The sequence below is a fragment of the Gorilla gorilla genome, chromosome 4 (genome assembly GCF_029281585.2).
Source record: "Gorilla gorilla gorilla isolate KB3781 chromosome 4, NHGRI_mGorGor1-v2.1_pri, whole genome shotgun sequence".
Lineage (NCBI taxonomy): Eukaryota > Metazoa > Chordata > Mammalia > Primates > Hominidae > Gorilla > Gorilla gorilla.
The window spans coordinates 142808544-142821409 of record NC_073228.2 but is presented as its reverse complement, the minus strand read 5'-3'; the positions used below and the strand labels follow the sequence as shown (position 1 = coordinate 142821409).

Sequence of the window (12866 nt, the reverse complement as noted above, 5' to 3'; positions counted from 1 at the left end):
AGGGAGCAAGGTGACAGCTGACTGGAAGTGAGGAAGGGGAGAAAATGACAACAGCAGCTTCTCTTTAGGGAACCTTGCTTAGGGTGGGAATGCCAGCTGGGAAGGATCATGGGGTTAAGGAGGGTTTTCATCTCGAAGGCCACTATCATCATAGCTTGGTATGTATGTGCTGACGGGAAGGATGCAGAAGGGATATGCTGACAGAAGGACGCAGGAGAGGGGTCAGCTATAATGAAGACAGGGATGCCTCCGAGGTTGACATGAACCTCAAGGAATGGACATGTGAATTCCCAAGGTGGGGGTGCAGGGTGGGGCACTCAATAGGACAACGGGCATGGCCCTCCCTGATGGGCTGGCACAAGCCGTGCAGCCTAGAGCCACAGACAGTTTCCCTCCCGGGCATCCCCATCCTGGAAGAGAGGGACACCGGGAGGGCCCAGAGCACCACAGATACTACGGGCAAATCTATGACTTGAAGGCAGAGAAGACGACTTTGGCCTCTTGGATGTCGTGGTTTCATAGTGGACTTTATTGGGAAAAGTTAGTGTAAAAAACATTCAAATTCATAAAATTTAAATAAGATGATAGTAAATTATGCCTTGTAGTTATAGTAATCAATCAATCACTACAGTAATCGCAAATAAGGTAAAGTCTAAATTACTGCCTTAGCAAACACTATTTTGTCAGGTTTTTCTGCTGCAAGCCCAAGGCGGGAAACACTGCAGTTATTAGAAGTGAGCCCAATGATGAATTTGCATTTGAAGCTGGAAGAAAGAGGAAAAAAAGTGTGTTCTGATTATGGCATCAAGACACTGTAGCCTAAAAAAGCAACTTTATTAATGTCCTGCAGCAGCGTACATTAGTAATTAATTATAACCATGCATTAAAATTCTCATTTCATGTCATAGAGAGAGTAATCAGTTTTCTTCATGATACATTATGTTTTACTGAGTTTGTCCCTCCAGAGACCTTTCTGGGAACATTCCTTCTCCAGGGACTGCTTCCTAAGATGCCCAGGTTGCTTACCACAGGTCATCTTTGGTCATTTAAAAGCAGTCAAGCTGTCTGGACTGCACCCTCTCAACTGAAGTTGAGCCAAATTCCCTTCTCTCAAACCCTAACGCCGCCATCACTAAGAGAATGGGCATCTCGGCTTGGTCAGAGCATTACTAACAAGCTAATGTGGGATTCTCTTTGGTTATGAATTTTTATTTTTATTTAAGCATATAAAAAATACAGCTAGAAGTAGGCTCCTGCATTCTAAAAGCATTTTTAATCAACTTAAACTATGTTCTTGGAAAATTCACCCCCTGGACTGGTTCGGTCTGCCCATTTCCCTGTGGAATCTAGTATCAGTGTTGTATTTAGCAAATTCATTTGAGTGATGAACAGTGACTGATCTTCAGGAGCCCCGAGGGGTAGGGGTGGCCGGCCTGGGCAGACTTAGATGCTGTCCATAGCTTTGAACTCGCTGAGGGCCTGCACCGGGTTCACGTGCTTCTTCTGAGATGCCCGTTTAATCTTGGTCTGTGTCTCATCCTGTTTCTCTCTCTTCACCAAAGGCTTTTTCTCTGGTGCCTTCATCTTCCATGACACAGCAGGAAGGTTGAGGGAAGCCATACCCTGTGACTTTTGGTATTTGGTAGAGGCGACGTACGATGCCTTCACTGTCTGCACCACAGCATTCATCAGGTTCTTGGCTGCCTGGATCAGGGACATGGCGCTGTCCACCTACGAGGCAGACAGGGGTGGTAAGAAGCACAGGCCTGACCTCCAGCCTCGTGGACACAGGTGGGCCGTGCTTGAAGGGGAGCCCCCTACTCCTCTGCAAGACCAGGGCCTGGGCAGGTCGCAGAGGATTGGGCAGCAGCCTGTTCCTGAAGAACACCCTCAACGGCTGCTCTTATCTAAATAGCCTGGAAGCACCTGCCCTCAGACCCTTTGGAGAAGACATGAGGCAACCTCGCCTTGCTCACCCCCACCCCTCAGCAAGTGTTTATTCACTCAAACCAACTGGAAGTCACTGTAAGTGATCCCAGAGCTGTAAGCACGTGGGGGAGGAGAAGCAGGAATCGAGACAGGGACGTTTATGGCAAAGCAGATGAGCAAATGGTCTCAATATGTTCAATATAAGAAGTGTTTCTTTTAAAGGAAATTCAGTGGGATTGAGAGAAGCCATGGAGGCTCGGTGGACCCCAATCCACTCAGCAAACCTCTTCTTTCCCCTGCCCTAGGTGAGAAAGGCCTCAGAACTGTGATGTGGTAAAAAGAAAGAGACGCTACCCAAGCACTCTGAGGAGTGAAGGGCTTTTGAGAAAACACCCTATCTACGTCTACTCTTAATTCCTCTCTGGGGGAAGAAAAGGAAGTTTTGTTTTGTTTTGAGACAGTCTTGTTCTGTTGCCCAGACGGGAGTGCAGTGGTGCCATCTCGGCTCACTGCAACCTCCATCTCCCAGGCTCAAGTAATTCTTGTGTCTCAGCCTCCCAAGCAGCTGGGACTTACAGGTACCTGCCACCACGCCCGGTCCCAAGGAAGATTTTTAAAAATTCTTCCCCAGTGAGTGGCCAGCAAAGGGGAGGAGGCCAGCCTTTCAGCCCTTGCAGTGCCCCCCAGGTGTCACAGTTCTACAGGGAACAGATGATGGACAGGACTTGGGGTTTCTGTACAGCACACTTTCCCAGGGCAGGTGTTTATGCGGATAGGAGGTGACTTTCATTTCTGACAAGGGTCAGCACGTTCCCACTGGCCCTCTTTTTTTTCAGCTAATGCTTACCCCAGAGACAACGAGCTCCCCGCCGAGATTCTGCACCTCGGCCTTGACCTTGCTGCAGATGTTGAGCTGGTGGCAGTAGAGGGCGATGCGTTGCAGGTAGGCCAGCAGGTCCTGCTTGCAAGCCGAGTCAGGGCACTGAAGAGAGAGCAGGCTTAACACCAAGCATCCTGGCTTGGCCCAAGCACCCCTGACCCCACGGCTGTTTCTGAAAGGTTCAGTGTGGCACTCACATGCTTCCTCTCCTCTTGCTGGAGCAAAATCACCCAATTACCTGAGGCAGTCACAGCCCTTGCCTACACTCTGCTTGGGGATGGAGGCGGGTGAGCTGATGGAAGTCGTTCACGGGACCCTGACTGCGCCGCATGGCACTGGTTGTATAGCCAAGGCCTTCTGAGCCTCCCACTGACTTCCCTCCTATGATGGCGGGGAAACCACCCTGGCCAAGGATCCCCTCACCCCAAACGGCAGGGTGGAGGCCCATGCCCCTCAAGGTGAGAACAAGCCGGCTCAGCAAGCAGGAGCCTGGCTATGGAGAAAAGTCCAGATGTTTTTAGCTAAGTAAACAAATAGTTAACTCTTCTGCTCCGAGGCACTTTGCGTTATTAATGCCTGATGACAAAAGCCACTCACTGCAGGCTGAGGTGGAAGACAAGTGAGTAAAGTAAAGCAAGAAAAAAAGCAGTTGGGGATGGTCAAAGAGAAAAGGGTGGCCCCTGCCCAGTTCCTGTCTCGCTCCACATCTCAGAGTTTTAGAGGCTCCCAGATTAGGACCAGCCTAGAAAGCTTTAGCTAAAGGGAGAAACACAGAGCACCTCTCAAGTGTTTATAGCAAGCAAACATTTTCTTCCAGTGAGGCTGGAGCAAAGTACACCACAGAGAGTGGTATGAACTGAGACCCCGCAGACCATACTGGAGATGAGCTGTATTCTAAGTAGTCATGGAAGCAGGGCAGAGCCGTGTGACCTGCATTTTCAGATGACAGTATTGACAGCTGGATGCAGAAGGAAGTGGAGAGAGGAAAGAATAGGAAATCGGGAGCGGCCACAGTAGTCTAAGTGGCTATGGAGATCTGCAGAGAGGACAAGACTGGTTTGTGTCAAGATACATTTGGCCAATGGAAGCAATAGGCCCTATTACCGACTGTGTGGGAGTCAAGGATGCCTTTACAATCTTTGGCTTGTGTAAGGAGGCTTGTGTCTCACACATCCTGTGGCCTAGATGAGGCTGAGAGTTTGGATATTTCAGGGAAAATGGTGGGGAGGCTTGTTAACTACAGAGAAAAACTGTAACTGAGAAAGAGCTTCTCTTGATCAGGCTTAAAACACCAAATGAAATGTATTGTACAATTTCCAGGCGGTAGGAACCGTATTTTTGTACCTATCAGTGTGAGGGAATAGGGGGATGGAGACGGGGTGACTGAGAAACACAGTGCTGAGGATGAAGAAACCTGGGTCCATCTAGGCACACCAGCCTTCCACAGCACTGGCCACATGGCTTCTGGCTGCTCTCGGCCCCTGCCCAGAGGGGGAGAGAGGGAACTGAGACATAAGAGACAACAGCAGAGGTTAATTTTGGCTACCAAGCGATGGAAGATTCCAGGACATACACATCTGCTCTAGAGAATCCTTACAAATCTATGCTGGGATTATTAAGAACCATTTTTAGAGATGGGTGACAAAAGTGCTGTGGCCCATGAAACTTACCCTGAATGGACCAGGCTGGGCTGCCTGAACCCCAGGAGGAGCTTGGAGACCCACCTAGCAAGTCTGTCACTTACATGGTCTGCAATGGTACGGCCAAGCTTGTCCATCCTGGATCCTGCTTCAGCAATTTTCTTGGCAGCACTGATGACATCTGATGTATTTTTGAGTGGTCCTTTACCTCTGAGAAGAGGGAGAGAACAAGGATTATTGTATGTGAAGCCCCTCGCAGTTGGAGTAGAAAAAGAAGATTGTCCACAAAGCCCCATGGCCTGGGCTGTCTGAGCCGCTGCGCAGGTGACCTGTGGGGAAGAAAGTGGCCCCTGTGCAGCCTGGTGGGGCCGGGGTGCTGCTCACCGGGTAAAGTCTGTCATCTCCATCATAATCATGCACATCTGCTTGGCCAGCACAATGATGTCATTGCCACTGTCGTCCCATTTGGACACTTCAGCATCCAGCTTGCTCTTTTCTTCCTGGAAGCTGGCCACCTGTTCCGCAATCTTCGCTTTTTGCTCCTGGGGAAGCTGAGCCATGATCGCCTGTGATCAGAAGCACAAAGAGCTCTTACATAAAAAGAATATGAAGTTCTCGGAGTGCATTAGCCAAGAATATTTCCAACAGGCAATCTGTGGCATAGGTAGGATAATGCTTTAATAGGTTTCATTTTGCCTGAAGGGCTATTTCTCTCATTTTTTTGCAGAAACTTATGACAGCCTGAATTTCCGACCCACTTTTGAGCACAAGTTTTAGTGTGGAAGGAAACAGCGAGGGGTGGAAGGCTAATGTGGAAGCTTTGGAATCACACCTGTGCAGGGACAGAACCTGCTTAATTCTTATTAATATAAGACAAGAAATGAGAGAAGGGGTTGATGAAAGTGTGGAGCCCTTTCCGTGGTGGGCCCTGATGGACATTTCCAACTATTCAAGGTGAACTGAAAGTGGCTTTAGAATGTACACCTGAAGAAAGAGGGCTGAGAGATACCTGCTGGCACTCAGGCCATACTTGAGCAACACCTGGAGGCCTGCTGCCCACCTCCAGCCCACAGACCTACGGCTGGGGAGCTCCTCCCTCTCAGCTTCCCAAAGTGCTCATGACTGAGCAGGACATAAGGCAGGGATGTGCTCGCTGTTCACGACAGATTTCCAAGGAGTGAAATCAAAGACTCCTTAGAAATATTTCTTGGCATCCTCCCCAAAACATAAATGCTATTGATTGAAGATTTAATGACTCAAATGAATGCAATGGCTCTGACTGGCTTTCTTGAATGTACCACTGTTATTTTTTTAAACCCATGAATAATTAAATAGTTCATACCCATAGTATCGAGATGGACAAAGGCAGCAATCTTTTTCAAATTTCACGATCCTTTCAACAAACACTGCATTGACTAAATCTTAGCCCTTTCCTGACCCAGGGCTCTATCATAAACTAAAGCCCCAGGGCACTGCAGAGGAGGCCCAGGACCTGGTCTGCCTCTAGCTGAAGAGGCTACAAGTGACTAGCAGGTGCCACAACTTAGTTTAACTTCAGTCTACTGCCAGAGAGACAGAGAGAGAGAGAAACGGTGTTCTGAATACTGAGGGTGTTTTCCTGGAAACAAGAAAGGGGACAGGGAAAGTCGGCAGCACAAGCTGAACCGCCCCACGGAGCGCTTCCTTACCCGGGCACTCTGGCCAGCTATCAGCTGATCGTCTTCTGTCTGGACGCTCGTCCTGCTTCTGACATCAAAATCTTCTGTCTCAAAGTCAGAGTCATCCAACTCCTCAGGGGTCTGCCACCAAGACAAAGATCACAGGTCAGACACATCTCTGGGCCACCAGCCCCCAGCCACCCTGAGCCTCTTGGCCAGGTGCACGGAGGCCCAGAATTCTGGATTTTAACGTGCAGTGTTCTGAACAGTATGGTGAATAAAGTCAAAATCACTCAGCATTTGTCTCGAGCCTCTGCTTCACTGGTGCACACGCTGGGCTGCCTGGCCCACAGCAGGCCTGGGCTGGTTTCACTGTGTGTGGGGCTCAATTGCTATCACTGAGTCAATTCACTATTTCTTTGTAAGACATGATTGTTTTTTTTTTCCTTTGAGACAGAGTCTCGCTCTGTCACCCAGGCTGGAGTGCAGTGGTGTGATCTTGGAATCAATGCAACCTCCACCTCCTGGGTTCAAGAGATTCACCTGCCTCAGCCTCCCGAGTGGCTGGGATTAGAGGCAACATGCCACCATGCCCGGCTAATTTTTGTATTTTTAGTAGAGACGGGGTTTCACCATGTTGGTCAGGCTGGTCTTGAACTCCTGACCTCAGGTGATCTGCCGGCCCTGGCCTCCCAAAGTGCTGAGATTACAGGCGTGGGCCACTGTGCCCAGTGACATAAGGTTTTTACTTCCTAATTTACTTCCCCAACACCGGCATTTTAAGACAAAGATGAGAACTGTCCTGGGTAGAAAAGGTACTGACTTAAAAATAGAGGTGTTTTGTATAGTATTAAGTGGATTTGTATAACTTTCCTACTTTATGACAAAAAGAAAATTAAATAACTGGGCCTTCTGTTAGGGTACCAAGGCTGCTTGGAGGAGTAAAAATAGGCAATGTATTTTAAAGTATTCTTTTGACTTTCATCAAAAGAAAAGAGGGGAGAATATGGCAGGTAAGGGCTGAGTAAATACCCAAAGGACTGATTACTGGTCCTAGCTCTTTGCTTTAATTATGAAATAAAATTCTTATTTTGTACCAACTACCAGCCTCTCATTATTAGCTACTGACTTGAAACATAATGTTGTCCTCTGGCAGTTATCAGTAAGGGGGCAGCAGGCAGAACAGCTGGGGTTGGCGCTCAGCCCAGCCGGCTGGCCTGTGACAGGAGGGCAGTGAGGCGAGTCTCTCGTCTGTGTACCAGGACATAGTCCAAGCCCAGCCCAAGGACTTGCTATGAGGTTCAAACAAGAAGATATGCAAGAAACATTCTGGAACCACTAAGAACGTGCTGTGCAAAGGCTGGGCCTGTCCCTTGATGAGGTGAGAACAGTGGACGCTCACGCAGGGGAACAGACAGCATGTCGGTGTGAGGTCCTGGAGGCCGATGGACTCGGTGGCACAAAACACAATGCCAGCACTGACAGTTTTAACGCTGCAGTCACACATGCCTTTGGGACTGGCATGCAATCAATCAGTTAAGGGGCTTTTCAAAGGACCACCTCCTAACATCATCTCTACCTCCCCAGCACCCCATCGCAGACCCAAGAACCGTTCTTGCCAAGAAAACCGAGTACTCTCATTCATTCATTCATTCATTCATTCATTCATTCATTCATTATCTCTCTGCCAAGCACTGTTCTGGGCCCTAGAGATACCAAGTGACAAACAGACAAAAATTCCTCTCACATATTCTAATGGAAGAAATGACAACAAAGTAAGCAAATGAATTATATGACACATCAAAAGTGACCAGTGCTATAAAGAAAGCAGTGATGAATAAAGGGAGATTTTAATTCTATATGGGTGTTTGGAAAAGTCTCACGAGAAGGTGCTCTCAAGGAGGGGGAAGGGGGGGCGGGTGGCAGCATAGAGGCCGTGGGGAAGGGGCGTTGGCCCTGGGAACTGCGTGAATAGCAAGGAGGCCACAGAAGGGAGGCTTAGCTCACTGCCCCCATGTCACCGGCTTGCCTGGAACCCCATGAGTACAAGAGGAGATCAGCAGGAAATAAGGTTGGAGAAGTGACAGGTTCCAGTCCTAGAAGGCCTCGTAGGCCAGCATAAAGAATGAGTGACGTGGCGGCCTGTGGAGACGCTGGCACAGAGGATAACATGATCAGATTGAAGCTTACAGAAATCGCTCTGGCTGCCCTGTGGCTCATGAGACTGTAGGCACCCAGGATGGGAACAGGGAACCAGCTGAGTGGCACCTGCATGAACCCGGGTGAGAGGTGCTGGTGGCTTGGACGAGGGTGAGAACATGTTCAGGTTCTCTACTGTGAACGGAGAGCCAAAAGAATTCACAGATAAAGCAGATGTGAGGTATGGGACAAAAGGGAAATAAAAGATCCGAAGTCTGGGCCCAAGCAAGGGAAGACAGAGTCACTATCAACTAACATGTGCTGCCTGGGTGGAGCAAGTGAGAGGGAGGAGGCAAGGTGCGCAGACAAGTGTGGAACTTAGGAGAGTCAGCCTCTAGACAGGACTCTGAAGAGGTCAAGGACTTCCCAGCAGGCCACACCCGTGTTTCACAGGCTGAGGAGATGGGGAGAAACCAGCCAAGGAGACTGAGAAGGGGTGTGGGTCAAGAGACTTTTTTTTTCCCCTTAAAAATGGGAGAAATCATCATAGGCTTGGGGAAAGGTACAGGAGGCAGGGGGTGAAGAAGCTGGGACCCTAGTACAAAGACGTGCAAGGGATGGCCTCGGCCAGAAGCACCGAGAGCAATGCCCATGGTGCTAGGAGGAAGGTAGAGCACACAGACATGGGATGCAGAGGGGTGGACGCACTAACTGCCTCAGTATCCTCAACGAAATCGGCAAGTGGGCCAAATAGGACAGGGGCACAGGTGTGGGTGGGTGGACGCCTGTTGCAGGGCAGCCATGGCACACAAATGGCCGCGGCTTCTGCGGCTCCATCAGCGTGGCTGTGGCCATCTGCACTGTGCTCAGGAGAGCAGGATCTTGCCAGGACTGCACCTTGCAAGGCAGGTGTGAGGAAACAGCAGGGCAGAGGAGTGAGTATATTCAACTATGGACTCAAAGCTAATAAAGGACTGAACCAAGGACACAAGGGGCTGAGTGACACATGGGGAGGACCAACTGACTGAAGACCCCACAGTGGACTCAAAGGCTCGCTGGGAGTTGCAGGACTCCAGGGCGCAACCTGAACAATAGAACTAGGCTGCTGGGGATGACAAAGACAATGGCAGGCAGTGACAAAAGCTGAGGTACAACTATGGCCATGAGGTTGAGGTGGAGGAGGACAAAACATCAAGAAACTGAGAGGCCCAGGGGCTGGATGATTCTTGAATGAAGACAGGAATAGTTGTCAGAGACCAGGACGGTATGCCGGGAGCTCAATCACAGATGCCATAGAGGACCCTTTCTCCTCTGCCCTTGCTACAGAGGCCCTCCAGGCACTCTGGCTATGGGGAAAGGGGCTCGGCACTTGGCCATGAGCCTAGGAGCATCACCTGGGGCCACTCCTCCCCCCAACACCCTGGGGTTCCATCATCCCGTCTGCCTACAGCCCCTCCGAAGAGAGGGGCACTTCATGTGAACAATAACTTGAATTCACATTATGAAAATACTTCCTTCTCTGATACTAGCTTGAGAACCATTATTTTCTATAATTTCCTGCCTAACTCAAACTGAAGCCTCATGTTGTAGAGACTGTTTATCCTAAATTAAATTGTCAACTCAGGCTAGCTCCCCTTCTTGGCCCAAGTTTGGGCTCTAACTTGCAACTAACAGTCATTTTAGACAACGTAATTAAATATATCTCATTCTAACAGCTTTTAGATTCATGGTTTTAATATACTGCCACCGCATCTGCCGAGTTCTAGAATGACGCATTGCTCAAGTTTAGCAAATGATAAGAAAGAAGCTGTTAAGACGTCTGAAATGCAGTTACTCACCCTTATCATCAGCACTGCTTTCCTGATGTCCCGGATGCCATCATATACCAGGCGGGAAGCATCGATAAACTCATTCTCATCCATGGGCTGGGCAGGGTCCGAGCTGAGGGCTTCCACGGCTGCTTCTACTTGCTCAGTAAAACGTGGCATGACTGTGGAGAAAGAGGCACAGTAGATACCCTGGTCGGCAGGCAGCATCATTCCCCTGGCCCTCCCTGAATCACTCAGCTAGACAGAAAGAGGTGAGGCTTATGATAAAGAGCCTCTGCTTCTACCTATGTGAAGGGTATTTACAGTTGAAATAAATTAAATGCAGTATTTTACGACTCAAGTCATCTTTTTCTCTGCAACAGAGATTGGATGGTTGAGAACTTGAAGTGAGACTAACTTGAAGCCTTGCTTAAGAATGGGACCTACCTTAATTTAGTCTTTACTCACTAATAGGAGATTTAACTCAGAAATTCATCTTAAATAGTGTGTTTAGAATTAGTCCCGTGATTACTCATGAGATACACATGAAGAAAATATGCTTGTGAGGCCTGAATTTGGCTATGACCAGCTTCTCAGGAGCCCGATGTGCCATGAGACCAAATCTGAGTTCCCAACTCCTCCTTCCTCACCACAGGGCTGGGCTAATGGGGTGGCCTGCCTCACTCAGGCTGTGGTGTGTGCAAGCACTGGAAAGGGAGAGTTCCCGTACCTGTGTTGGAAAGCAGCTTAGTGGCTTCCAGAACCTTCTCTGTGTAGACTCCTGGCTCATAGTTGTCCATCTCTGAGGTGACTACGTGAATGACCCGGGCTGCCCGGCCTCGAATTGCACCAGCTGTGCGGTCCAGGCCATCCACATCCTTCTCTTGGAGAGCAATGACACATTTGTTCACATCTTCCAAAATGTGATTCTCTGGAGAACAAGCAAAAAGCTGAATGAGGAAGGAGGCTTTCTATGAAAAGGTGGCAACTGTAAGCTGGCATCTATCATTTATTGTTTGCTTGGTGCCAGCCACGTGCTGAAAGTTTTACATATACTTCATTGGAGAGACCAGTGACTAGTGACAGAGACAGAAACTAAACCTGTTATCACCCCCAAGAATAACAATCTTCATTCCAGGTTTTTTAAAAAAAAAACAAAAAATAAAAAACACACACACAAAAAACAGGAGACATGCCCATCTTTGAGACACAGTTGTTCTGTAAGCCTGGCAGAAAATTATCATAGAAGCATCAATAACTTATCTTTCGCTAGCTTCACTGACTCTATGTCCCAAATAAAGGAAAGGCTAAATTAGAACAGAAGTCCACTGTTGCCTCTCCCTCTCCTTCCAGGAGATGCTGATGATATTCAGACAATCTACCAAGAAGCCAGTACAGCCCTGGGATGGGAGAAGGTGCTGGAAAGCAGATTGAAGCCTCCTCTAGAGGACCCTGAGGTGTGAGATGAACTATTTAATAACCCTCTTCATGGTACACAGATAGGCTTATTGTGATATTTGAAGGGTCCCTAGAGGTGAAAACCCCGGACTCCTATGAAGCTGATGGGTGGCTCCTAACAGTCATACAGCTGAATTTGGGCAACACACCAAAACTATTTTTCCTCAAAGCAAAGAGCCTGACACTATAAATTTTTAGGAACCCCACCACAAAGGGTTTGCTCGAACTCATCTGTAGTAACAATGTGAAAGCAACCAAAATGTCCAAGAGAAGGGTAGATAAATGAATTATGGGAACTATGCAGCCATTAAAGTGGATGATACAGATCTAGAGGCTGAGGCAGGAGGATGGCTTGAACCCAGGAGGCGGAGGTTGCAGTGAGCCAAGATCGCGCCACTGCATTCCAGCCTGGGCAACAGAGTGAGACTCCGTCTCAAAAACAAAAGCCAAAACAAACAAAAAACACCTTTCCAGGGAAGGCCAGGAAACAGTAAGAATTCTTATTAGAGAAGGGAAAACTAGATTACTGCAATATAGTTAAGACCATATTTTGGTCTCTATTAATTACAAATTATGAGACTTGCCAGGGTTTATACCACTGAACTAATGAAAAGAGTAAACATATTAAACTTCTAACATAAACACATTTTAAGAGGGATATTTAAACCAATTACAAGAATAAATGGATTTGGAGCCCATCACAAGCATTTTTAAAATATATAAACTCTAATAATTCAAACTAAACAAATGTACTGAGCAGGACTACCATACAAGGTCTTGGGTTAAAAACTGCTGCTTTACTGGATCTAACACAATACCGTTAAGATGAAACTTGCATTGCTAAGGAAAGGAAAGGAAAGGAATAAAATGGAAAGAAATCATGTTGATAGCAAAACTAAGAACCAGTGTTTTCTCATATCATTGGATTTTAAGACTCATCCCCTATTTCAGAATCAATAAAGTATGGCATTCCTTTCCGTTCATTAAACAGTGACCCAAACTTCCACCAAGGATTTTTTAACCTTTGTCTAGATACCTCTACGGTTTTTTTTTTTTTTTTTTAATCCATTTAGACTTTCTTGAATTCATCCTGGCCGCCTTCTAGATGAACCTAAACCAGGAAAGAGTATGGCATTTTTTAGAGTAATATTCCCCACTTCAGGAAGCTGACCAAAGTAATATTCTCTACCCTCATGAAACACTTGTCTCTAGGAAAGCCCCAGCCTCGCTGAGGCTACCACACACCCAGGACAGAGCACCCAGCCTGCTCTCCACAACTGAACCTGATGGGGGGAGGTGCGAGTCCACTGTTCAGCGGAGGGGGACAGGCTCTGCCCACACTAACTGAAACCAT

General features: G+C 47.9%; 1 protein-coding gene across 6 annotated transcripts in view; it reads right to left on the bottom strand.

Moving 5' to 3' along the window:
* Positions 1–506: 506 nt before the first annotated feature.
* The window catches only part of CTNNA1 (catenin alpha 1), a 176918-nt gene continuing 164558 nt past the window's right edge, over positions 507–12866 (bottom strand). For all 6 annotated transcript variants that reach the window (XM_031010998.3, XM_055389134.2, XM_063705911.1 and 3 more), the window contains 7 exons: positions 10785–10985; positions 10085–10236; positions 6138–6248; positions 4834–5015; positions 4554–4659; positions 2777–2911; positions 507–1731 (listed from right to left, as the gene is read on the bottom strand). In XM_031010998.3, coding sequence (XP_030866858.2) covers positions 1444–1731; positions 2777–2911; positions 4554–4659; positions 4834–5015; positions 6138–6248; positions 10085–10236; positions 10785–10985 — 1175 coding nt within the window. In that variant the 3' untranslated portion in view covers positions 507–1443. The remainder of the gene's footprint in view (positions 1732–2776; positions 2912–4553; positions 4660–4833; positions 5016–6137; positions 6249–10084; positions 10237–10784; positions 10986–12866) is intronic.